Below are 25,363 nucleotides of genomic sequence, written 5' to 3'. Positions count from 1 at the left end.
ATGGCCCTACAATAGTAGTTTTGAAATTCACAAATGGCCTAGCAACAACATACAAGTTGGGCAAGATGAGTTTGACTTCACACACCGAGATCGAGATCATAAGTTCCAATCCCTCCACTCACACTTGTTTTATCCTTCAAAGAAAAAACAAAACATACAAGATAGAGATTCAAACTTTGAACTTGTTCAAGTAGGCACAAATTACTATTTTTAAAATGCTACAATAATTTTAAAAAGTAAGACTACTGATCCATATATTTCTCTCTACTCGGACACTTGGTAAAAATTATGGAAATTTAACAAGTTTTTAATTTGGGTTCTATATATATATTATCTCTTCCTTTAAACATCCAAAAAAGTATACAAAAATGTCAAACAAAAACATATGCGCAACATCTTATAGTTTATATCGTATTCCGTTGACTTTCTTACTTTTAGTGAAACACGTCGGAAATCAAAGTGATATATAAACACCACAACTACTAGAGTTTACTTGCGTATAGTTGTAGGAAATTGTTTTTTCAATCCTATGGTTTCATTGAGCACATCATTCATTGAAATTTTTATTTGAATCATTACAACATTATTCAATAAAATTTAAAAAAAAAATGAAAGAAAAGGCTTTCCATAGCTGAGGTTCAATGTCCCTGTTAAAACAGGTATGCGTTCAAAGACTAAAATAAATCATACTTCAGAAATTTAAAATATTTTTGTCGAAGTCTAGAAAATTTATATTACAAGCAATACTAAATTATTTGGTGGGTGGGTGGATTGTTGGAATAACCTTTAACCATTTACGTTAATACAGAATATTGATACTACCAAAGATTCGCCTTCTCATGTTAACTGGTACGACAATTTGGCCTATTTGGACACACTGTAGAAGAGAACACGATTAAAGAAACCAAAAAAGTATTTACAGTCACCTTGATACTAAAATTTCATCTTTGAGTTTAAAAAGATAACAATACAATACAATGAAAAATACAAATCTGAGGCATGGGGTTACTAAACCTGTTACTTGGGGGAGTGAAATGAGAAATCCCTGAAATCTTCAGAGTTCCATCGTGCGAATGCCTGCCACAAACAATTACAACATGAGCGTTATGGGATACACAAACAAGACGGTTAACACTCCAACAAGAATGTGAAACGATCACCAATTCATTTAAATATGCAAAGCATACTAGTTTTTCACATTTATGCATTAAGAGCATGGCTGAGTAGTATATGTAAAGCAGATGACAGTATGCGCCACTGAGCAACATGTGCTATTGAGAAAATAATTCCAATGCAATTGTCCTCTGTGAGACTCAGTGATTATAATGTAATAAAATGAATTTCAACCAGCGTGATGTTCAATTAGCATAATTCCAATCTGCCAACCTTTGCATTCCTCAAGACCATACAAGAAAGTAATTCTTCTTTAACACAGAGATATGTTATGCAAATTGCGTAAACCACAACTGTGCAATTCGCCGTTATCCGTGTAGGTACGTTTTCACTGACACTTATCCGCCCAAAGAGGTGGTTAGACCTACACTTGAAGAAAACTGGAAGAGGATTGAGTAGTTTACATTACAAGATGTGAGGTGAAAAGATGATTATCAGAGAACTACGAACTAGTAAAATGAATTTGAAAAAATAAAGAATAGATACCAGGCATCCAAGTAAAAGGATTACTGGTACCCTGACTTTCAATAACAGCACATAACAACACCCAAGATTCTATTTCTGCCAGTGCCTGCCATGTTTAAGCACCTTTCTTATGGCACAATCTAGAAATTCTCAACACTAACCAGTAAGATGACTAGGTTTCAGCAGCAACGAAAGCTGCAAAAATGATGGCTACAACTCAAACGTACAGTTTTTTTTATTATACATAATCCTTTTTCCAATAGGAGTTGGGGCAAAGAAGATGAACACTAAGATAGAATAGGCCCCTCATGCCCAATGTACACCTGCTGCGGTATGATGAGCCAGTTAGAGGTGCCTAAAGCTCCAAACTTTCTTTCCTCCGTTTATTATCTTCCTTTATTTCCTGTTGGCTTAGGCTATGCCTAATATTAAGTTATACTGTCTCACTTGGCATATCAAGCAAAAACCATACGCCTCAGAACACCTCTCTCCAAAGGCACAAGCTAGCCATAAACATACAAACAAGAATTTCTTCCCAAGAAAAGAGATCAGTTGGATGTCCAAGACTCATTGATCTCCATTTCCAATACTTGAGTCAAGGATAAAGCAGAAACATTTGAACCAATACCATAGCGGTGTAATACACTACTAAGGAATCTAGAAAGTGATAGTAGACGAATCCTACGGATTCAATATGACTATTTCATGACAATTATTACAGAGGATATTTGTAATTTGACCTCATTTTTATACTAACAAGTCAGAGAGCTCCTTATCTCCCTTTTTGGTGCAGGGTTATACCTGCACCCCTTGCCTCCACTCTCTCTCTTTTTTTTATAACGAGGAGTCAGAGTTTTGCTCCCCTATAGCCAGATCCACCCACACCCGCCCCAATGCCCTTGCCTCCACTTAATTACTTTACATCAATCATTTACAAATGTTTGTTATGATTGTTTTTGTCTTTCAAACTAACAAGTTGGAGAACCGCTCTTCTGTGATCTCCAATCTCTTCTGTGGCATGGCTAGACACCTGAACTACCTTGCCTTTGTACTTGAATGGAGGCGAAAGATATTCCTTAGTCCTTACCAAAAGGTAAATTTTAAATGTAGCCTCGATAATTAATAACGTTGTTAATGACTAAGACCTAAGAATACAGAGTGTTCAAAACCAAACGCCTAGAAAAGCAGGTCGTGCAGACTATATTTCTTTGCCTTTCTTTAGGAGTGGATCAGAAATTCGCCAACGCAGATCCAACTTCCTGTACTCCAATAGTATAAGACTGGAGGAAATTTTGATGACCGCCTAGGGAATTAGGCAACAAACTTCTTCCTACGTATATCTATTCACGGATTCTTAAAAGAGGCAAAAGAAGCAGAGTGAGAAGAAAAAAGTAGAAGAAGAAGAAAGAGACTCCCCTAACTAAATTCAGACATTCTCCCAATATAAGGCACATTAGAGAAATATAAATTTCGTGAAAAATCAACACAGAACCTAACTCGTAAAATCTTAATGTCTTTAATCATATTGCCACATCTAATTGGAAACCCTGACCGAACTATTTATCAAATTCAGGCGTGAAACTATGGGATTTCGAGAACGGTGAATGCGGAGGCAAACCTGAAGCAGAATAGCAAGAGAAGCGACCTAATTATTTACAGTAACGATCCGCCTTCTTTTTGACGCGGTCATCGAGAGCTTCCTCCACAGACTTGAACTTGGTATTGGAGTTATTTGGATCGTAACCGAACTTCTTGGTCTCCACGGGGAAGAGCTCCTCGTACTTCATACGCTTGGCCGCGTCAATAGTATACACTTCTCCGTCGCCGCCATCTACAGCATCAGCCGACGACAAAATTTCGGTCTCGTCCGTGGGGTTGTCGTCACTTCTACTTTTGTCTCTCTTCTTCTTCTTCTTCTTCTTCTTCTTGTCAATGGCCTTGCTGCGGGAGGCCAAGACTCCTCCCTTGAAGGTGAGCCTACCTCCTTTCGCCCCAGCAAATGGATCCGACATCGTAGCGCGTCTTCACCGTCCTTGGAGGTCTGCTTGATACTTACGGACGGAATGAAATGATCGCCGTTTTGCTTGATGCTCGCAGAGACGACGATGAGATCGTCTATGTTTGGGTATCTTCTTTTTTCTTGGCCCAATATACCTACTAAGGGCCACAATTTTTTAGGGCACGTTTCACTTTGAAATTTAGAAAGTGCGGTGAGTTAATTGCAGGGAAACTTTTTTTCTTTCTACCAAATAACAATGGTGGAGAATGGGGATTCAAAATTGAATGTTTAGACAATCAATTTTAACTGTGAGCTATACTCGTATTGATAATTTTAGTGACACTCTGCATAGCTCAATTAATTAGAATGATTATCTTTCGATTATTAAAAAATTTGTGAGAGTTTAAATTCTCACTCTATATATTATTTGTTAAAAAAATACAAATAAAAATCTGATTGATTACAAATACATCAATAATATTATAAATTTGTAAATATGTTGATAAAAAAAATTCAACCTAAATCCAAAAATAAAAATACTAAAATAGTCTTCAAACTTCTATATTAATGATAGTGTCTCACATATAGACTGATAAATATAAAAGAACTACGTAAAAATGTCTACATAGCTAGGCATATATCTTTCTAATTATCATATTTTATTTACAAAATCATTATAGAGTTACTATTTTCGTAAAACGAATTTTAAAAATTTTCCTTAATTTAAACTGTAATTTTGTATTTCCGTCAAATTAAATTATTATTTTGAATAAAATGATGAATTTAATGTTGTGACTTATTTAAGTTTCCATTTTATTTTTTCTACTAAGATTTTCTTATGATGTAACTCTGTAACTTTGTGAGTGTTAGATGTTCTAATTATGTTATATAATTTTTAGTCGAATTTGATTGATCATTCTATTACTAAGTTTTAAATATATTTTTAAATAACTAAATTTTGTATATTTAAATATTTTCATGAGTGAGTTTAGTTAGAGTTATAAATAATTTTTTAGATTTATCATTGAAGATGTATTAGTTGTAGTTAATTTGTCCATTTGAGCATACTCCAACACCTATTTTTAATTAATAATTCTTGAGTTTGCTTTAAAAAAAAAATTATTTAAGTTTAATGATCAATTTAATAAAGAGTAATTTTTATAGGTAGCAAAAATATTTTATATATTTCAAAAAATGTCATCAACTTTTCAAAATTTCAAATATAGCAAAATATTTGAATTTTTATTTTTAAATTTTTTATTATTCCAATTTTACCCTGATGATATCTAATATATATCTGCTGTATATCTATATCTGATATACATCCAATTTATAGATGATATATATATGATGTATATCATACATCAAATCTATATCTGATATACATTTTATGTAAATTTGTATATGATATACATCAAATCTATATCTAATGTACATGCGATGTAATTCTGATATACTTCCAATATACATTCGATGTACCCCTAATATACAGTATAAGATATACCATGATATAAATTATCAAATATACCATTGATACATCAAATGTACATATTATATATATATATATATATATATATCTATCTATCTATCTGATGTACTTCTAATTTATGATATACTAAATATAAGTTATATCAAATGTTTAATTTTTAGTAGTATATTAGTTATTTAAATTATAGTTTATCATTTCAATTTGTTGATTAATATACTAATATTATCAATAATGTTGATTACTATATCACTACTATTTATTCAATATTAATATTAATTAGATACTAAATATAAGGAATATCAACTGTTTAAATTTATAAAGTACATCAAAATGTTAACTTGTCTTTTTGGACATGCATGGTCCACATAAACCTTTTATATAATAACTTTATATTTCAAAAATAAAAAATAAAAAATTTTGCACTATTGTTTTCATCTGAAAAAGATATTGGATATAATAGTATGATATCGACACACATATGATATAAAAAAAAGATATCAATACACATATAATAGTTATATTAGTAGATATAATGGTTATATCGAAGGTATATAAGTGGTAAATTAGAAGCATATTAAGTATATATTAGTGTTATATTAGTGGTAAATCATATAATCATATAATAAGTTATATTAGTAGATACCATAGTTATATAAGTGGTATATCATTTGTATATCAACGGTAAATTAGAGACATATCAAATATATATCACATATATATGTATTGTATTAGCATGGTAAATCAATAGTTATTATACGTGTATATCAGTGGTAAGACATGCTAGAAGTTGAGTAGATATCATAAGTAAATCAATTGTATATCATTATTACATCAGTGGTATATCAGAGATATATATCAGTAGTCATATATATTACAGATATATTAAAGGGCGAATTTGTAATTTTACAACTGGACCTCCGTTTTTCTGAAAAAATTTGCTTTGCTATTTTACTTATTTTACTAAAATTTTTTACCATATTTGCAAGTGCCCCTTTAATTAAACTAAAACCAACTTCTTGGAGCAAGGATAAGTGAGGGATAAATGAAAAAATTTCCGCTCAATTTTGTTTATTTAATTATTAATTATTTTCCCCTTTTACTTATATAGGGTGAAGTAAACGTGGCTCTATTTAAAATTTTTAGGATAAATTATATTTTTGTGAATTTAGATAATACTCCATCCTCAAAATCTTAAGTATAGTCCAACTAATGTTAGTTTAGCAAAAAATAATTATTTTTCCAACAATTTCCAGGTCAATCTCTTTCTTGTAGATCTATAGAGATCGAATCCGGTGACTTTTATATAAATGATGTATAGACTTTCTTTTCAAAAACATTAATCACCTTATTTGTCACGTAATATTTTAGATAAATTAATATTATTAAACTTTGAGGCCACTTATGGATGTACTCAAAATAATAATAATAATAATAATAATAATAATGGATGAGTTGGCGTGTAAAGTCAGACATACATCACAATTAATTAAAAAATATAGACTCGGTGTATCCGAATGCAACTAAAAAGATAATTTTATTTTTTCAAAAAAAAAAAACACTACTATTTACCGCTAAAAATAAGAAGGGAAAATTAAAGAGAGGAAAGTAATTTCCTTTTGGGTTTTTTTTTTTTTTTCTGAAAATTTCCCTTTTGGTTTCTAATAATGTACAGCAAATTAATGTGTACCAAAAAGAATGGAATAGGAAGGGAGTGCAAGAAAAGCAACAATTTCAATGGAAGCCTAGCAAACATCATGGAGCAGTTGTTGCAATGCAATTTGCAAAGACACAGTTGAGTTTACCTCTTTTTCAAATTGTTATATCAAAAGAAGTATTTCCGTTTCCCCCCCTAGCTTTCATTAATTAAATTGGCAGGCTTGGGTTGCAATCATAACCTTCTCCTGTTGCCCGTTTTCCTATCGTCCTTGCGGCTCCTCCCTCTTTGAAATGAAGTTCTGGATTTGCCATTCCAAAAAAAAAAAAAAAAAGGCAAAAAAAGAAAATTAATTGAAACCCAATTTCGTATACATAATTATAATGACATTAATAAAACGTACTTGCAATCTTGAGGAACGCTCCACGAAGGAGTGGAGGCAGCTTTGTCCCGGGGAGTCTGCGTAAAAAAGGTATTCCAGTCATGGAGCAGAATCTTGAGATCGTGAACTTTGTTGTCGAGGCCGACGCAGCAATTGGCGTGCATGGTGGAGACCCGGTTGAAGTCCCGGCTGGGCTGACAGAAGCCTCCGAAGTTGGCAGTGTCCAGAAACCTTATCTTGAGGCCTATTTTAGAGATCAATGGGCTGGTCTTGATCTTGTTGAGCACGTCTTGGTCGTGCTGGCCCGGATATATGGTCCTGGATTGGTACCAAAACTTGTAGAATTTGATTGTTTTGGGATTTGATTTGACGTAGGTGAACCCCCCGTTGGGGCGGTTGTTTAGATCCTCCGAATTCCCCAGAAAGTAATCGCACGCAATCTGAAAATCCGCATCTGGGTGGAAGTGGTTGAAGGGGTCTTGGAGCCACATGATATCAGAATCCTGCGCCAACCCAACAAATAAAACTGTGTTAGTAACTGAAGAACGAGTGTTTGGTTTTGGTTTTAGGGGCATTTTGCATTACGGTGAAGACGAAGCTGAAACCCATCCGGAGAACAGAGGTGAGAAATTCGATTCTCCGCCACATCATCTGGAGGTAGTCAGAGGTCATGAAGTAGGCCTCGCTGGAGAAATTGATGCCTTGTGTGTCCAGTTCGTAGCAATGCGGGTGCAACGCCACGCAACGGGCATACGCCTTTTTGTCCATCGTCACTATTACCAAGTGCTTCAGTAGCCTCTCCGTTCCGTTTCCGATGTGGAAGCTTTCCAGAAACAGATCCAGTAGCGAACCCGGCTCCGCCCACGCGTCGTTCAGTGTTGTCAATATTACCGTTCCATCTTCCGTCGATGCATTCTTCAGAATTTTTTCCTGTTTTTCATTTTCAATCTGTTTATATTAAACCATTTTTGGAACAGGAAAAAGAATAGGCAGAGAGCAGTTGGAGAGCGGGGGAATTTGTTTCTATATATTAGGGTTTAGACTTTAGTTTGGGAGAGAAAAAGATAATAATTGCAGCACAATCACCCACTCCGCATTGTAAAATCCTGTCCCCTTGCCTTCCCCTAACTCTAACTCCATCACATTCTCTCTCTCTCTCTCTCTGGCATATTATTAAATATATCTATTCACAGCCGCACACAATTCCACCCTACTCTAAATCACAAGAAATTCTCTAGACCGATGAATATCTATCTTGTGCTTATTATCATTCGACGAAAATTGACAAATAGGAATGGAAAATGTAAAAATAGAGAATCTTTAAAAGGACGATGAATTATCCATTTCTCAATGAAGTGACATAGAGACGGACGCCCACCATTAGCACCTCAAATATCTTCCGTGTGAAATTCATTTCAAATTCCATCCTATCTATTTAAAACCTCAAGAACAAGAAGGAAAAGAGAGAGAGAGAAAAATATATGGTGCCCACTCCACTCGCCACGAGAACAGAACGCAACGCACGCGCTGCAGAGGACGGCAGACGCTCCCTCACCCACCAAGATTGATTATCCAAGAATTCCGCCCACATTTTTTTTTTGGTTGTTAAAAGGGAAAACCATTACATGGTTTATTAAAGAGGTGAAGTCCTCCCTTGGCCTTTAGATATAAATATATCAGTTCAGGAACAAATTACAGCGGTCTCCGTTAAACTCATTCATTAAACCGAGGACTGGAAAATCGAGTTTCTAATTGGGCGTAGTTGGATGTTGGAAGGAAGGTGTAGAAAATTCCTTGGGTTTCATTCCGATTCTATAATCTAGAAGGCACTAAACGGAATCGGTATCGGAATCAGAAGGGCAGCGATTATGCAGAAAAACAAACAAGAGATGATTGTGATTGAAAATGAGAAATAATTAGAAAAAATGTCGAGAAAGTGAGAGAGAACTGACCAGAAGAGGGTCTGTGGTGAGAGAAGGGGATGCAGAGGGGCGGTAGGTGGTGTAGGAAACGGGGAGAAATCTGAAAGGATTAATGGCGGAGTTGTAGAGAACGAGGATAGCCAGAGCAACGCCGAGCAGCACGAAGGAGATCCTGACCGTCCTCCGGGGAACAATGGTGGAAGGAGCGGCGGCGATTTGAAGGTCAGCGGCGGAATTGGAATCCTTCATCGAATAGATTGTGTATTGGTGTGGAGATGAGGAGGAGGAGGAGGTTAATGCTATGTATATATTTTGATGGTGGGCGTAATGGTTGACTCGGACTGGGGAATTAAAAGTAGACGAAAGGAAGTCAAAGGCATAGCCATGGCGTTGTTGTCATGTGGACGTCAGAGAGACAGAAGAAAGAAATTAATTAAAGTAGCAAATGGCAATAAAAAAATAAAAAACTAAAAGATTATTGGTGGAGAAGGAGGAGAGGAAGCAGACAGCAGGCGAGGCGATGATATTATAGGAGATAGAGATAGGGTTATTGCAATTTGGGAATGCCGGCTGCCGCCCTCTCTAATCCTGAATCCTCATGCTCCCTCCTCCTCCTCCTTAGTTTGTCTCTCTTATCCAATTCCCCCATTGATTACTATTTCTGAAAATGACTGCAATTAGAACCGGAATCTCCCTCCCCTCCCTAAATATCAAATGCTTTCATTCCCACTTTTACCCTCTCAACCCTCTACTCTATTTTCTTTCATAACCCACCCAAAAAATACAAATTACAAGGCAAATATCACCGCCCTTATTTATTATTATTATTATTATTATTATTATTATGTTCAGGAATTGACACCCGTCTCTCATTAAAAGGTTAATTTTTAACTCTATTTATTGTATTAAAAAAATATTATTATTATTATTGTTATTTGAGAATCACAATTTAATTCTCAACCGGGACTCCAAACCACCTGGTCTAACTCCGAGGATGTCAATTTCAGTGTTTGATTTGGATACCTTTCAACGCAAGTCCAACCGGCTCTTTGCCTGGCTGTCGGTTTTCAACCTCCTTCATTTATTAACCATAGTTAATCACTCCCTCAAGTCCGTCCCCATTGCCTTATCTGTCTATTGATTTAATTGGCCAACACATATGATATGAGTTGGGATTCCCATTTTCTTTTTTTATATACTATTTTCTAAAATATTCCATTTTCTTATCTGTAACTTTCACATTAAAACTAAAATATCGTTAATTATTTATATCTCAAAAACAAAAATATTGAGTTTTCAACCTGTCCTGTCCGTCAGAAGAAAAAACGGGGGAAAGAAAATTAAAAGAATTTATAATAATCAACAAGGAGGAGGAAGGAAGAGTATGCGAAGTTGAAATAATTGAGCCGGTTTTAAGGACCACTTGCAAATTGCGAAAAACACGCCATCGAAGTGTTCGTTTTGGGACAATAACAATTTTAAAATGTTACCTAATGTCTGCTACAACTTTTTCAAAACAAGAAATTCCGTAAATTAGAGTTCAACAAAACTTGTCTGCCCTTTTCTACCGCTAAAAGATATTATTTGTTCTAACCCATCTTTTTATATTCCAAGACTTCATTTTTAAAATTTATTTAAGATTTTAATATTTTTTTAAATTATAAAATATATACAACACTTGGTTCTAATTTTTTTTTTTACTCAAAATTGGGCGTAACTGGTTTTGAATCTACAAGTCATTCCAGTACCAAAACAAAAATGATTTCAAAAATTAAAGATTTAGATATAAATCAGCTATAGAAAAGTAACTGATTATTAAGCTGCCACCCTACGTTGTAGCTTTTTTTCTTCTTTTTTACAATTAATCTTAAAAAAGAGGAAATTATCAAAGATGACAAAATTACCTTCCATTTATGCGATAACTTTTTTTTTTTTTTTTAACTTTTACCTCGACAAGAGAGCGTAACTTCAAAAAGAAAAAAAAAAAAAGAATTTATTCATGTGCGTCAATTGGTACAGAGTAGTCCACATGGGTTGGCAATCTCATAACAAGTTATTTGAACTGACCAATGATTATTTTAATTAATTTATATAAATAAAGTTGGAAGTATTAAAAGGGTTATAACGGTAAATCACCGTATGCTTGATCAACTCCAGAAAACTTCCTTAGAATGTAGTAAGCAAGAAAGAGGGAGGCACCCAAAAGGCACCATTTTCCCAAAGGGCTTCCATTTTTTATGTTCCATAGCCCATAGCCACCCTGATCTCCGTTCCTGCAAGAATTAATCAACTATATTAATGGCTTCTCTCATTTGCTTTCAAATCTTTTAGATTCTTACTAATGTTATATGATATAAACTTCAAATCTTCAGGGGTGTTGAGTTCAAACTTGTAAGCATTTTATTTTTGGTTTTCTGTTTATAAACACTAGTACTATGTGTTTTTACTAGGGGTGGAAAACTGAAGCAACGCATAATTTCTAGATATAGAAAACTCAAAAAACAAGTAGTTATCTTGCAAGTTCAACACAAGAGCTAGGTAATATGCCTTGGTCTTGGCTCGGAATGAGCCGCAGCTGGTTTCCTGGATCGGAGCTCCGAGTTCGGCTGTTGTGGCGTGGTTGCGGTAGTTGGAGCTGGCGAGGATTCTTCGGTAGGGACTGGAATGTTCTTCACCTGTAACATGATTTAGACTTCTGCTTAAAACAACTGATATGCTTGATCTCATTATATGTTGAAGATGTAGTCTCCTTTGAACACTTACCAATTTCCTAAACAAGAGAGAGTAGATTATTTCAATGTATCTCAGCTTGGCTTGTTTTTGGTCCTTGGTTAACTGCCTCCAAAACCCATAAACTGATCCCATGTTCAGAGCTTTCTTTGCATATATGTTCCAAGTGTAGCTGCAAAACCATAATCAACAAGTGAACATCTAGATCATGCAGATTTTGTTATATTTGATGTTTATGATTTACTTACCTTTCGTATATTCGCCGAAGACCGGCCTCGGACATCTTGTTCCAATATCCAGCATCTGACTTGCACTTCTCAAAGAAGGCAGCAATCTTTTTGCTTGATTCATCTCCGTTGTTCGGATCGATGTGGAACCCCGAGACTCCGTCGACAAGAATCTCTGCGGGGCCTCCTTGGTTTGTTGCAAAAGTAGGCAATCCACAGTTCATTGCCTCAATGACTGTTAGGCCAAAAGCCTCGTAAAGTGCAGGCTGCACAAAAGCTCCCTTTGTATCCGCGATGCACCGGTATAGCTCGCCGTTGCGAAACCGATCAGTTTGAGCTGCTATCCATCTGATTTGTCCCCTGAGTTTATATCTTTCTATCAGGGAATGCATCTTTTTGATCTCTGCAATTTCTTCCCTGTCCTTTGATTTGGATGGATCAAAGAATCCAGCCACAACCACAAGGTTTACTAAACTTCTCAGCTTCCTGTTTTTACCATACCATTCAGTCAGTCCTGTAATATTTTTAACTGTATCAAGCCTTGCCATTGAGAAGATTATTGGCTTCTTCCTATCTGCAAGGAAACCTCTGTTCCAGAAATTTACAAGATAGGAAGTTAGAAGTGTACTGATGATTTTCAAATACTGTGTAGTGCAGAAGAGATGGAGAAAACGCATCAATTACATGTGCTCATCATTGTTTTCTTTGCCATAAAGTAGTTCCTCAATTTCGGGATGAAATTTAGTCAATCGCTTCGATTCCTCTGTGTAGGGAAAGTAGACAGATTGATCAGCCCCAGGAGCAGCAATGTTGAATTTGGGGTCAAACACATTGATACCTGAGACAACCCTATAAAGCCCAGGCATAGTAAAAGCCTCATGGCTTTCATATTGTCCAGGTCTGCTTTTGCTGTTGGACAAAACCTTTTGGTTAGCTTTTTAGAAGAATGCAGATCCAGCTGAGTTAATTACTGTTTAGTATTTTCTAACCTTCCGGAAATTTCTTGATATGTACTGGTTATAATGAAATCAGTTGCATTCATTGAGATCATGTCAGCTGTGAATTGACAGGAAAAATGATACTTGGGATCAAGCTCCTTCCATTTAGCATCTGAATCTTCGTATTTAGTTTTCTCTAAAGCGTGTGCGATAGTTCCCTGGTATCAAAGAAACTCAAGAATTTAGGAGTCCAGAAACCAAACATGAGTGTTTTTTTCAATCTATTTTTTGTTCCTCATATGAAGTGGGTCTATCACCTGTGTAATTCCAAGTTTCTTAGCCATCAAAGAAGCAACCAAGTTTCCATCAGTGTAGTTGCCAATGATGAGGTCTGGTTTACATTCCATAACTTCAAGGATCTTATCAGTGGCATCCTAGAAATGCAAATGAGAGTGGAGGATAAGCTAACAGAAGATGAATGAACTGGTTTGGCAAAATGTAAAAGAAGTTCTGAAATGAAGTACCTTGACAAATTTTTCCAAGTATGGATAGATGTCGAAGCGCGAAACCCATTGACGAAGGATGCCATTCTGTGTGAAAAATGGGACCCTGAGAATGTGAGAATGCTTTGTGTTTTCAACAGGCTCCAACTCCTGATTGCACTTCGTCCCTTGCGCGTCGGGTATAAGTCTCGTCACCTAAATGTGTCATTTGCAGTGCAGATTAAAGCATATGCTTCTGTGCCAAGAGGCAGAAACAAGGACAATGATATTGTGATCTCATATGCCTATAACAAACGTACCACAATAATCTGAGGCTTTGCTTTCAGGCCTTGCTGCTCAATCCTATGCAGCAATTCTTCTTCTAAAGCTCTCACTTGATCCAGAATGTAGACAACCTAGTCATCATTCTTGCAGCATGTGAGTAATACACAAGTCTGCAAAAATTTCAGGATGAGAACATTCTATTACTGAAATAAACAGTTGATCAAATTCAGACCTGACCACCGGTGTCGGGCAATCCGAGGACGCCCGCCTGGCCGAAATAGCCGTGAGGCGAAAAGATTACTACATTGAATGTGGTTGGAAGCTTGCTAAACAGTAACTCCAGTTTTTCTGGATCTGGTGCTTGGAGAACCTCAGAAAGAGTTAACATTGTTTCTCTGACTCTTTCTGCAGTACTTCCCCATCCTCTCTCAAATCCCCAGCCTTTCATCCTTTTGAGTATGAACGATAAACAATGCAATTAAATACAAGTTTACAAAAATAGGATTACAAAACAAGATTTCTTACGTTTTAGTAAGAGATAAAAATTCTTGGTCACCTGTGCTTAAATTCTTCATATGGTGTGTCTTTTGGCAGTGAAGATACATACACTTGTGCTGCAAGCACTGCCGTTTGAAGCTTGGAAACTGTGTTAAGTTTCTTATTGATCATAAGGCTCTGCAAGATTCAAATCCAAATACGTAATTCCTTGAATTGGGGTGCCAAAGTTTTCTTAAAATCTTCAACTTTCTGGAGTTCGGTGTTTCATATTTCCATACATACCTGTCCTCGATGGTGAAGAGCCAGCAGATAATCAACAAGTTCCTTAACATTCTGTGTATCCTTTCCAAACCTTGAGCTGATGAATTTCGAGATCAAGCTGACACCATTTCCGATCGACGATGGAAGGCTCAAGCGAGGGGCACTGAATTCAATGGCTCCAAAATCTATCTCCACAGCATTCTCATCATTTGCCCTGCACATAATACCAATCATTTTGCTAACTTTTACATTCATCAATCTAGAACTAAATATGGGGATTGGAAAGCAGAGCTTTTTTTGGCAATCAGCGTTCGTTGTTTTTTGTACACTCACCAATTCTCGTCAAAGATGGCTTCCTTAAATCTCAAGTACTCCGAAGCTGTAAGGCCTTCTACTTCCAAACTATCAGCATTCACCTTAACAAACTCCCAAAAACCAGGACTCGGCCGCACAGCTAGAGCGACATTCGGAGGGACAACAGCTGCCTCCTGCATATTCTCAGCCATCAAAATCCATCCTCATTCAAAGTATAAACAGTAGAAAAAGAGAGTTTCAAAATTACCTGAGTGTTACTGAGAATATAGCCAAGCAAGCCTTCCAAAACCTGGCTCCTCTCACGCTTGTCTTCAATTGTTATCTCCACATCCTTCATCAAGTTTTGGGATTTCATCAACCTTTTCCCATTCACAATAAACCTATTCACTCATATGGGTTAGCTTCATATCTCAAAAAGTTACAATTTTGTGTAGCAGAGGAACTGTGTTACCTGGAAAAGCATTTCTTCGTTGGATTATGGGTTTGCTTCAATGCATCGGTTAGACTTTCAGCAATTGGGGTATCTAATCTCATCAACGCGGCTGTTGCAGTGGCCATTTCTTCCAACAATTACACAACTTTCTCGATGAAGGAAGTAATAATTGCTCTGCTCTTTCCTTGTGATCTTTTGATATATATACTCACATTGAAAGACATTAAGAAATGTTATATTTGGTGAAGAGTGAGAGAGACATAAGGCTGAAACAGAAACAAGAATGGCGATTGAAGAGAAGAACATTCCTCAGGTTTCAGATATGGAAAGCAAGAAAGGAATTTAATTGTGGGAAGTTATTTCAGATTGCCTTTTCACAAAGATTTTTTTTTTTAGAGATGGAGGTAAAGAACTTCAAGCCACATTGTTTAGTTTTCTTTTGGTTTTTCATTGGTATTGAGAGGCTGCCTTTTATTCTTTCCTTCTTTCAATTTCATAAAGTTGCAGTTGCAGCAGCCTGAGATTCTCAAGATACTTTTGAAATTTTAGGCGTTTGGAGTTACCATGATTGAGAAGTTTCTGCTTTCAAACGTTATGTTGATTAGTTAAACAAAGTTGTAATTACTGGATTATTGGACAGCCAAGATGGTTATTCTGCCAAAATGAATCAGAGAAGTGTTAATAAATCAAGCGAATATCTTTAATTAGGTTTGCTTCCCGCAGTTAAACAATCCAACTATTTAATATTTATTAAAACCTTGTTTAGGGTCATTTTCTCCTCTATATTTACTAATTATTATTACGCATGATTCAATTTTCTCGAACCGAACATAGCTCCGAGGTAATTGATATATATCCTCAACCAAAAGATTGTGAGTTCGATACCCCACCCCACACATGTTGTACTAAAAAAAAAGTGTTTCGCACAAAAGAAGTTCAGTTCAATTGTTGATACAGTTAACTCAAAATAATACCATCAAACTTAATATGATCATTTCCAAATCTTATGGCTGTAACTAGAACCATCATGTTTTAAAATTTTAAACTACGAATGGCCTTATAAAGATTTTGGCCATTTACTTACCTAATTTCATCATTCATGCATTGATTATTTTTCAATTAAATTTTAGACCAAAATTTTAATTATATTTCTAAAAACGTACAAATAAAAGTATAAGAAGCCAAAAGCTATAGGGGTTGAAGTAAGTATCTTTTTTTCTTTTTCTTTCTTCTTTTTTTTTTTTAGAAAAATCCTATCTTCTATTCAAAAGTAAAACAATTTATTTTATTTTTTAGTACAACACATTGGGATAAGCAGATTTGAACCTCCGAACTATGTTTATATTGGCGGAGAAGAAAGACAAATTCTAATTAATTTGATAATAATTTATGAAGTCTTTTATTTCAAAAAAAAAAAGTTTGATAATAATTTCATTTTTTGTTTTCTGTATTTAGAAATTATGTTTGATTTCTCATACTTTATAGATATGGTTTTTGCCTTCTTTTAAAACATTATGAATTATTTTTATTAGCCAAAATTATTTAAAAGAAAAAAGTTATTAAAAATTAATTTTATGATGTAATTTTAAGAGTAAAACATGGCACCATACCCCCCGATCCTATAATAGTTAATAACTAATTGAGTTCATTCTCCTTATCAATCAAACGTTTTTGCGAGTCTTCCCTCCTTAATAGAGCTGCTGCTTTGAATAATCTGTAGAGTCGATTTAAACTAAAACTGACCAACATTTCGAAGGAAGAAAATGTTGCTTTCAACATCCAACCAACACCGACCACCGACCAACGACCCCTAATCTGCTGCATTGGGTTTAGATGTATGAGACCTCAAATTTCCGAGTTACATTCAATATACCGAGCGCTCAAAGGAAAACCCATCAAGCAATAGATTGACAGTAAGATCAGTGGATGGGCATACATTCCTATAACATGATGAGGTTATAAAAGGGCAAAGAAATTCATGGACGCTAGCAATGCCTAAATTGGCTATATTCGTACATGCTTCAATTCTATAAAAATAATCAACTATATGTAAATTATAATAAAATTTCTATTTTCCATGAATAAACTAAATCACCTACTTTACAAAACAATTGGAATCAGAGACTATATAAATGAAGTAAACTAATCACTAGACGCAGAAACATTTGGTTTCCAAAAACAGAAAGCCATTTAACTAAAAGTTAACTCCAAACATCCACCTTTCCCATTATATAAACCATACAAAGAGCAGAGGAGCAGAAAATAGTGTTTCACATAGGCACCAAAGAAATTAAACATGAACCCACTGATGGGAGTCAGTCAACCACACAAAATAAACAAAGCAGGGTTTGGAATACTTAACCACACAAGTCATCAATATCACAAGCGAGAAGTTTAACACCTTCAAACCAAACTTCAGACTTCAAGTGGAACCAGTGGAAGATTTAAAATTTAAAGACAGGTAAGGACTAAGGAGGCCACCCCACACTTCAGCAATAGAACATAACCCTCTTAACATTCTCTTTCAGGGCCGGCAATGGACGAACAGCGGCATTCAAACCCGGAGCCCGTGTACTGCGAGCACCAGCACCAGCACCAGCAGCACCACCAACTCCACCTCGTCCAGCAGCAGCACCGCTGCTGATCGACCCACTATCAGAGGTTTCAGGTTCCATATAAAAACGAGCTCGGAATGCAGCAAGATGAGCGTAATACGCTGGGGGCACTGCAGAAGGTCAAACCAAATTAACAAACCACGAACCAGGGAAGAAGATAATACAACAAATATCTCATCCAGATGGGTTATGTGGAACAATTTCAAATCAAATCAATGGGAGACTCACCAATAGAAACAGAACGGGTACACCTTGCATACCTGCAACAATTGAAAATCCCAAATTTAAGCCAATCTCATACCCAAAAAATACATATACATATATATATATATATAAAACAGAGAGCTAGTCTCATAATTTGTGAGCGTTAGTAGTAAAGCAGAAACTTAGATGGGGGGAAAATAAAAGAATGTTATAAGCAATTTTAGCGAGGAATAACTCACGTATAGCAAAGGTTATTCGTTAGTGTCTGCAATCCATCAGCTGTGAACTTGTTCTCGTCCCACAAAACATGGTAATGAGCAGGACGACTTGTACCCTGGCCAACAAGTATCATAGGGTTATTTAATAACTCTTCATCCTGGCAATAGACATATTTAAGAATAAAATATTTCCATATATAATTCCTGCCTGGATTCCAGCATGGCTGCACAGGTAGAAGTCAAATTCAGTGGGATGACAAATTTTGGAGTCAACAACAGTACCTAACATATCCGTCGGCAAAGTTAAATTCATGTTTAGAAACAAAAATAAAAGAATGAAATAAACTAAGAAATTGTGCTTCAATAATAAAAACAAATCTTATGAGTACTAGCGGAATTTCAGTCAACAAACTCAATGCACAGTAAACTACTACATATTAGTCTAAATTATACCAGGTAATATGTTTCCACTCTTGTCAACCGCATGGCGGTCATTATGGTTATTTGCAAACAACCTAGTGTGATGACGCTTCTGTACCACAACAAAAGTCACTGGAGGTTGGTAGTTTGGTTCCAAAGAAGCACATGCCTAAACCGATTCAAACGGAAAAGTATATTAGCAACAAACACAAATACATCACCTATTACAAAATTCCCGAACCAGAAATATCACAAATCATCTTAAAGATACATGATCACATGCATATCCTTTTACCTTCCGAATGGCATCCAGCTCATGCAACAAAACTTGGTAGAATTGTCCTTCACTAACTCCATCCCTGCAAAATAAATTTTTGGATAGAAGTCAAACAAACAATAAATGAAAATGATGTTTTATTCACGATCAGACATTAGATAAGAAACAACAAAAAAATGCCTGTAAAATATGATGCGTTGGGGTTTCTGTCCAGTTGCTCTACGGAAGGAGATGAGGAGTTCCCTGTACCAAGGGAGGGGATGGGCAACAAATAAGGACACATCAGTTTATTAAGACAAGTTCAATGTGGAATCATGAAATAGATAAATTAAAATCATCAAGTTCATCTACACAGAGCACAAAAAACCACTTATAAGTCGTACTTGATCATTCCACCCGTTACTGTCCCCCTTACGGGATCTTGCCATGTTTTGAATAGATCTTGAATAAGCTCTTGCCTATGGGCTTGAGCACTGACTAAACCAGCATATTTTGTAACTTCCGGCCAATCTTGAGAAGCCACAACCTATTGTCAAGATATTAGTATCATATTAAAAGTGGCTTAAATTAAAAAAATAAACCAATAAAATTAAAAGGTGTCGTATGATCGTACAGCAGCAATGGATGGACTTGAGTCTTCCCCCGGATGAGGATGGGTTACATCAGCACCAAATATAATGGTAGGCCGGTCACTAACCAAGGGTATACGCCTAGATAACGCATCAACAAGAACAGTGTTCCTTCCCCCAACCTTGACATTAATCTTCAAGGCAACATTGGCCAAGTACTGTTTACTCATTTTGAAGACATGTTTTGTCAAACAGCACTGGGAAACGAGGCCAAGATCTGTCTCACAGATACGTTTTAAGTCACCTGAAAAAAATGGGGAAAAAGTGATTAAAAGACATCAAAATATTAATAATAAATAGAGTATTCCAATTGGCATACCATAAAGAGATCCATTGTTATCTGGTAAAACAACAATAAGCAAATCAAGCTCCTTTTTCTGGGGTTGGAGAATGCTCATTGCATCATGATACCGAGTTTTAAGGGCCTTTTCAACTTGATCAGGACGAGCAAAAATAGGAGGAAGCACTGGTTCCGGATTGAACGCCTACAATCATGGTAGAAAGCTTTAGCATTGGAAAAATTTGATGAAAACCTCACCACTTATTAAAGTCAATAAATTAATGTAAAGGAACCAAGGTTATTACCATGCCAGAAATGTAACACATTTGAGCAAGCTCAAAACAAAACCCACGAGTGACACTGTCTTGCACATAGCGAGAGAAATTGATGCACATCCAGTTGTTAACCGTACCACCATTGAACATTTTCTGCAATAATTCATGATGAACGAAGAATAAGCAGAAGTTATTCTTCCATAAATAAACTCTCAAACCCATTATTGGACAAACATCCAGCACAATAATAGAGATAACACACAAGCAAGGAAACTGACAGGGAAGGGAAAGTTCTCTCTCAAACAAGCCAACTAAACTAGCATGGACAAGGAATACGAAAACTTTTCATCCAGATGAATATGACATCTCACTCATTGTAGGACATAATATTAGATAACTTTAAATATATTAGATAACTTTAAATTTTAAGCTCCTCTTATAGCATACAAAATAAGGAAAGAAACAGGAAACTAAAAATTTCAAACGAAAACAACAGATTCAGTCTCAGCAACAAAAAGTAAACCAGGAAAGGGAAAAAAAGACAACTCTAAAACTGCATATTAACCACCTTAAATCAATTAAAGGAAGTTTTAAACTAGCATATTAATTCTGCGGCCACAATTACCTTATTCATCATATTCCACTGTCCAACTTGTGGCAAGCAATCTTTTTCCCTGCCTGTATCGTGATATTTTAGCTGCAAAAAAAAATGAAATTATCGTACATATAGCATTATGTAGACAAAAGGGTATTCTAAGCTCAATTGTAGTAAAGGATACACTACCCATGGTGGAGGAAGAATGCGAGCTTCAACAGAAGCAAGCTTCTCACTTATCTTAATTCCAAACTCCTGTGCATATGGATCCCTATGATATGCATTATGACGAACAGTCTGCAATTAAAAAAATGTTAGCAAGTTAAAAACGATGGATTATCTGAAAGATAGATTAGCATAACTCTAAATTTATGCAAGGAGCACTCCACCAGTAATTAAGTGTCACAAAACAAACAAGGTAAACAGAAAAAGTTAACGTATTTTTAGAGTAAAAGGATCAAAGCAATCAAATTCCGTGCAATTACACCCAATTAAATATATTGGGACACAAAAATTTTAGAGATGACAGATATTTCCAGACCTGCGTAATGTCTGCCTCTCTATCTTGAGGTCGTTGGCATGTAACCTTGAGCAGAGCAGTTATCTGTCTTTCATTGAGCCTCTTGGAATACCTCTGGCCTTCAACAATTTTACATACCTGAAATCAACAAAATTTTCAATACTAAAACTTATATACATACATTGGGAAGGACTCATCCACATAAATTAGCCATACCAAAATATTTAACCAGTAAAGTAAAACATTGAAGCAAAAACATTACTTCCATAGGTAGATAGTTTGGTCTCTGCTGGTTCCCTACTTGAAGACAAGGCCATTGAGTATGTTGAATAGCAAACCCATATGTTTCATAGAAATATTCCACTACCGATTTCATAGTGCCTCTTTCATCAACCGGAAAACTAGTACAGATAAAAAGTATAAGAGATCAAGTTCAATATATACAAACTTAGTTGAGCAAAGGTTTGCAACTCAGTTAGAAATATTACTCACGTTAGCTCCCGTGTTGCTTGTGATGTCAAACCAGAAATGCGATATTTTCTACGCATATTCCCACGGTGGGTCACTTCAACCCTGACACCTCGAAGTGCCTTCTTTATCTGAAATTACTTAAAGAAATTCAGGCATATACCCTAAGTAGAAATTATAATATTATGAAATGTCATTGCATAACAAAATTAGGAAAGAGAACAGCTTGAAATAGTCCTAGCAGTCTCACTAACTTGTAAAATAAAATATAATGACCTAAACAATAAGAAGCATCCTACCTTCACACGGTCAGCATCAGACAATGGTCTGGATGACACATCACGGTTGAGAAGCTGAGTTACAAACTCAATGACAGGCAAAGGCTCTATGAAAGCAGTAGATGACATATCTGCATCCATTAACAAATAGTCACTTAACATGAAGGGCTAAATATAAACTGGAAAATTAATTTACACAGCTTCCATTTCTGGAAACATAAAATGCAAAGAATATAGACTGTGGCTGGCCAATACCAATATTTAGAGAAAGTCCCATTTGAGTAGGGCGGATACTCTGATAAAAGCCACGCCAGCTTTCCAGCCCCTCACCCAGTGTCTGGCGTCGTCCAAGATCTGGAGAATAAAATGATCGAGCCACTGGACAGTACCTAGAAGATCATAAAATTTTCATTTATTAAAATTCAATCCAATAAACTAAAAATTGTATAAAATAGTATAAATTAATACCCCTGCCTTGAAGTAGGCAATTCACGTAAAACAATATCCAAAACTTGAAGGGCTTCCTGAGGGGCATCAGCCTGCCTGCCCTGCAGAAAGAGTCCTAAATGGTGTAGGTCTGCACGTGCAGCGAATTTGATGACAACTTTAAATTCTCTCTCCCGTCTACACCAAGAGGGACAAATCATCAAGGAAAATGGAAAGAACAAAAATCAGAGAAAGAAACATTCACAAGGGGAGGGTAAGGAACCTCTGTCCTCCCGATCCATCTTCTTCATCAAAAAGAGTGATTCTGAACTCATTTGATACAAAAGGAAGGGGGCCAGCTGTATATAAACTTTTTCTTCCATCATAGGCAGGAAGACGATCTCCGAGGTGAGAAGCCTTGTATAATTTCACTAGCTGCTGCATTACAGCTCGATTATACACACGTGAAGTGACTTCTGGTGTAATAGTAACCTACTTGCAGCAGAAAAGGTCAGTGTAAGCTTAGAATACAAACAATATTAGCTGCAGTACAGAAGAGAATGCTCACATCATACTGATGAAGATCCTTATCTGGCAGCTCAGCAAAGAAGTGGTTAGCCTTAACAATACACCTTGTGCCATTGCTACCCTTTCCTGGTCTAAGAGGGAACCTCATAGATTTACTAGACGGAGGTGCAGCTTGAATTGATTGGCTTGGATCGGATTCCTGTTGAATGGAAATCTGCTGAAATTGTTGTTCTACAGATGAAGTATCAGGTGGGTTGGAGGAAGAACTCGCCACAGATGAGATTGGCTGAGTCACCCCACCTTGATACACTGGGGTTGCTTGGTGCAGCTCGGGAACTGGTGGCCTGGATGGGCCACCAGAAGAAGGTCCTCCCCCAATGCCACCACTCATTCCACCACGATTACCACCACCATAGTTACTACGTCCACCATGCTGATATGGCCCACCTCTACCCCTGCCCTGGTATTCAGGAGGTCCTCCAGAGTGCTGATGTTGAGACATTCCTCGGCCACGGCCACCGCCTTGACCTCCACGGCCCCCTTGGGAACCCCAACCTCTACCACCCTGGTATCCACTTCCACCACCATGTTGCTGTGAGGGGTCTCTCCTTTCACCTGATCGTTGAGAGCCACGGCCACCACCAACCTCCTGAGATTCGGAGCTCTCACCACCACCTTCAGCTCTCTTCTTCCTCCCCATGATGTCTGCAAACGAATAGAGAGTTGAACTTGGCAAGCTAGAATTGGAAAACGCGTGGTCATTTTATCAAAAACTTCCCAAGTGTTGACGATAGAGGACTAAAGGAATTAAAATTATAGAAATACATAATTAAAAATAAAACTGAAAAAAAGTGCTTATGAGGCACCCAGTGATCCGAGTAAAAATATTCTCCGTAACGTTAAAACACAAATTATTATTTCTCCGATGCTCGATACGTGTGGTTCTTTTCGAAAACTAAAAACAATGAATTAAACATTATACGCTTCTCGATTACAAGAACTGACCAGAAAATTAGAAGCGTCCACTTTAGAACCACCACCAAAATAAAAGGGAAAATAGTGCAGAGGCCGAACCCTAACAACAGAAAAGATTAGCACTCATAGTATCGACCAAAATCCAACAAATAACTAAAAACCCTAAGCGTCGGACGTCCAGAATAACTTAGGAATCGATAAATCGGTGAGCAGGATCTAAGGATCGCACACCGACGGAAAAAGAAGAAAGTAAGCAACAGAAGAGAAAAAGAAAAGGAAGATCCGACGATAGAACTCTCAAAAGTAACTTAGATAGCAAAAGACCAGAAAAACATACAACAGATCCACACATACTTCAAGCAGAAGAAAGCGAAAAATTACAGCCGAAAGAAAAAGAAAATCAGGGAAAAAACAATGACATTGAGGAATGCGAAGAGAGTAAGTAAGGGCGAAAACCTAAGAGGAAAATTAGTAGAACATTTACCTCAGATGAGAAGAAAAGGGTGGCCGGAAAACCGCCTGGTGCCGTGCGAAGAGAAAGGAAAAGCAAAAAACAAAAGGAGGAGTGAAATCGCAGCACTCTCGCGTCGGTTCACTTTACAGAGCGAGAGAGCCAGAGAGGGTGATAATAAAGAGCGAGAGAGCCAGAGAGAGAAAAGCCCTTGCCTCGCCTTTCGCCTTTCGCCTTTCGCCTCTCTACTACTACTTCTACTTTGTTACTTTCACTTGCTTTTGGAAGGACACCCTATAATGCTCCCCACACCCTACATATAAAGCAGCGGGTAGGTCTTCGAAAAAGACAACTCCATCCCTCTCCCCCAAAAAATTAAAATTTAAATAAAATGGAAAAGTAAAAATCTCATTTTAATTATTGCCAAGCCCCTCCTCCGCCGTGGCACATATCAAGACAACGACTGGTCTACGTATTACGTGGCAAGTCTTCACTGTTGCTGACGTGTCGTTGCCAGGTTGGTGGTGGGTCCCTCTCGTAAGTGGAACCGAACGGAAAGGGGCAACGGGGAGAACCGGTAGTGGTCGAGTTCACATGATTGGCCTTGCCCACGACCCCTCTCCGTAGCACCACGCCACTATCCCCATTGCACATTCCCCACCTCCACTCGCCCCTTCCCTTCATTTGTTTCTCTACTCGCTCTCTCCAGTCGCAACCTGTCCTCCTCCTTCTCCGCCATCCCATTACTGTCAGCGAGTGTCCCTCACGCTCCGACGCCTCCCCCCTTCCATCATTACCTCCCTCTCTCACCTCGCCATAAACCAATAAAGGTCAGTTGAATTATTATTCTAAACAGTTTTCAATCACACTAATTATTGATATTAGCAACTAATTTCCTTTTCTTTTTCAAATTTATTATTATTACATTTTTGTCCCATTTCTTTTCTTCCT

At 36.8% G+C, this 25,363-nt stretch overlaps 4 protein-coding genes across 12 annotated transcripts; all 4 read right to left on the bottom strand.

The window, feature by feature from the left end:
• Positions 1-675: 675 nt before the first annotated feature.
• On the bottom strand, positions 676-3,650 carry LOC111009076 (uncharacterized). 3 transcript variants are annotated; one of them, XR_002601193.2, is made up of 3 exons: positions 3,257-3,650; positions 1,015-1,077; positions 676-877 (listed from the first exon to the last, which is right to left on the bottom strand). XR_002601193.2 is itself a non-coding variant. In XM_022282014.2 (2 exons), exon 1 carries the CDS (start codon positions 3,648-3,650, stop codon positions 3,288-3,290), a length of 363 nt encoding a protein of 120 aa, XP_022137706.1. In that variant the 3' UTR covers positions 883-1,077; positions 3,257-3,287. The 3 variants fall into 3 exon arrangements, 1 of the variants encoding a protein (XP_022137706.1); XR_002601194.2 differs by having other exon boundaries at positions 3,284-3,650; XM_022282014.2 differs by lacking the exon at positions 676-877 and having other exon boundaries at positions 883-1,077.
• Positions 676-9,698, bottom strand: LOC111008782 (uncharacterized protein At4g15970-like). 4 transcript variants are annotated; one of them, XR_015789790.1, is made up of 6 exons: positions 9,115-9,698; positions 7,748-8,092; positions 7,184-7,665; positions 6,929-7,081; positions 1,015-1,077; positions 676-877 (listed from the first exon to the last, which is right to left on the bottom strand). XR_015789790.1 is itself a non-coding variant. In XM_088121814.1 (4 exons), the coding sequence occupies exons 1-4, from the start codon at positions 9,331-9,333 to the stop codon at positions 7,015-7,017; spliced, it is 1,113 nt and encodes a 370-aa protein (XP_087977940.1). In that variant the 5' UTR covers positions 9,334-9,698; the 3' UTR covers positions 6,839-7,014. The 4 variants fall into 4 exon arrangements, 1 of the variants encoding a protein (XP_087977940.1); XR_015789789.1 differs by lacking the exon at positions 676-877 and having other exon boundaries at positions 883-1,077; XR_015789791.1 differs by lacking the exons at positions 676-877; positions 1,015-1,077 and adding an exon at positions 3,656-3,792.
• A 1,362-nt stretch (positions 9,699-11,060) lies between these two features.
• LOC111008572 (sucrose synthase 6) lies at positions 11,061-15,626 on the bottom strand. Its single transcript, XM_022281314.2, has 15 exons — positions 15,272-15,626; positions 15,068-15,200; positions 14,839-14,993; positions 14,527-14,719; positions 14,303-14,421; positions 13,979-14,195; positions 13,782-13,877; positions 13,504-13,677; positions 13,297-13,413; positions 13,031-13,197; positions 12,726-12,950; positions 12,063-12,629; positions 11,848-11,986; positions 11,632-11,759; positions 11,061-11,357 (listed from the first exon to the last, which is right to left on the bottom strand). The coding sequence occupies exons 1-15, from the start codon at positions 15,376-15,378 to the stop codon at positions 11,204-11,206; spliced, it is 2,691 nt and encodes an 896-aa protein (XP_022137006.1). The 5' UTR covers positions 15,379-15,626; the 3' UTR covers positions 11,061-11,203.
• Positions 15,627-17,454: 1,828 nt separating this feature from the next.
• AGO1 (Stabilizer of iron transporter SufD / Polynucleotidyl transferase) lies at positions 17,455-24,705 on the bottom strand. Of its 4 annotated transcripts, XM_022281312.2 has the most exons (23): positions 24,446-24,705; positions 23,992-24,061; positions 23,027-23,691; positions 22,742-22,950; positions 22,501-22,656; positions 22,288-22,421; positions 22,054-22,163; positions 21,779-21,885; positions 21,549-21,687; positions 21,308-21,424; positions 20,956-21,063; positions 20,797-20,868; positions 20,202-20,324; positions 19,936-20,101; positions 19,601-19,860; positions 19,371-19,513; positions 19,168-19,230; positions 19,006-19,069; positions 18,744-18,879; positions 18,499-18,572; positions 18,312-18,406; positions 18,097-18,128; positions 17,455-17,978 (listed from the first exon to the last, which is right to left on the bottom strand). In XM_022281312.2, the coding sequence occupies exons 3-23, from the start codon at positions 23,684-23,686 to the stop codon at positions 17,743-17,745; spliced, it is 3,204 nt and encodes a 1,067-aa protein (XP_022137004.1). In that variant the 5' UTR covers positions 23,687-23,691; positions 23,992-24,061; positions 24,446-24,705; the 3' UTR covers positions 17,455-17,742. The 4 variants fall into 4 exon arrangements, with proteins under 4 accessions (XP_022137004.1, XP_087977938.1, XP_022137002.1 ...); XM_088121812.1 differs by lacking the exon at positions 23,992-24,061 and having other exon boundaries at positions 23,027-23,723; XM_022281310.2 differs by lacking the exon at positions 23,992-24,061.
• Positions 24,706-25,363: the final 658 nt, after the last annotated feature.

Source organism: Momordica charantia (genome assembly GCF_013281855.1).
Source record: "Momordica charantia cultivar OHB3-1 chromosome 3 unlocalized genomic scaffold, Mcharantia_2.0 BLBB01000003.1, whole genome shotgun sequence".
NCBI classification, from domain to species: Eukaryota; Viridiplantae; Streptophyta; class Magnoliopsida; order Cucurbitales; family Cucurbitaceae; genus Momordica; species Momordica charantia.
Note: the sequence above shows the minus strand (reverse complement) of the source record. Positions and strands in the feature narration are given on the sequence as shown.

Bases quoted from the DNA above. Each gene is read 5' to 3' on its own strand.
- LOC111008782 (XM_088121814.1), bottom strand. From the start codon at position 9,333: ATGAAGGATTCCAATTCCGCCGCTGACCTTCAAATCGCCGCCGCTCCT. The intron at 7,666-7,747 runs GTAATGCAAAAT...GGGTTGGCGCAG, and splicing joins GTTTCAGCTTCGTCTTCACC to GATTCTGATATCATGTGGCT. The intron at 7,082-7,183 runs GTACGTTTTATT...TGGCAAATCCAG, and splicing joins AGCGTTCCTCAAGATTGCAA to AACTTCATTTCAAAGAGGGA.
- LOC111009076 (XM_022282014.2), bottom strand. From the start codon at position 3,650: ATGTCGGATCCATTTGCTGGGGCGAAAGGAGGTAGGCTCACCTTCAAG.
- AGO1 (XM_022281312.2), bottom strand. From the start codon at position 23,686: ATGGGGAGGAAGAAGAGAGCTGAAGGTGGTGGTGAGAGCTCCGAATCT. The intron at 21,064-21,307 runs GTCTGGAAATAT...TTTTAATTGCAG, and splicing joins GAGAGGCAGACATTACGCAG to ACTGTTCGTCATAATGCATA. The intron at 19,231-19,370 runs GTACGACTTATA...CCCTTGGTACAG, and splicing joins GTAACGGGTGGAATGATCAA to GGAACTCCTCATCTCCTTCC.
- LOC111008572 (XM_022281314.2), bottom strand. From the start codon at position 15,378: ATGGCCACTGCAACAGCCGCGTTGATGAGATTAGATACCCCAATTGCT. The intron at 13,678-13,781 runs GTACGTTTGTTA...TGACACATTTAG, and splicing joins CAAAGCCTCAGATTATTGTG to GTGACGAGACTTATACCCGA. The intron at 12,630-12,725 runs GTAATTGATGCG...TTTCTGGAACAG, and splicing joins GAAAACAATGATGAGCACAT to AGGTTTCCTTGCAGATAGGA.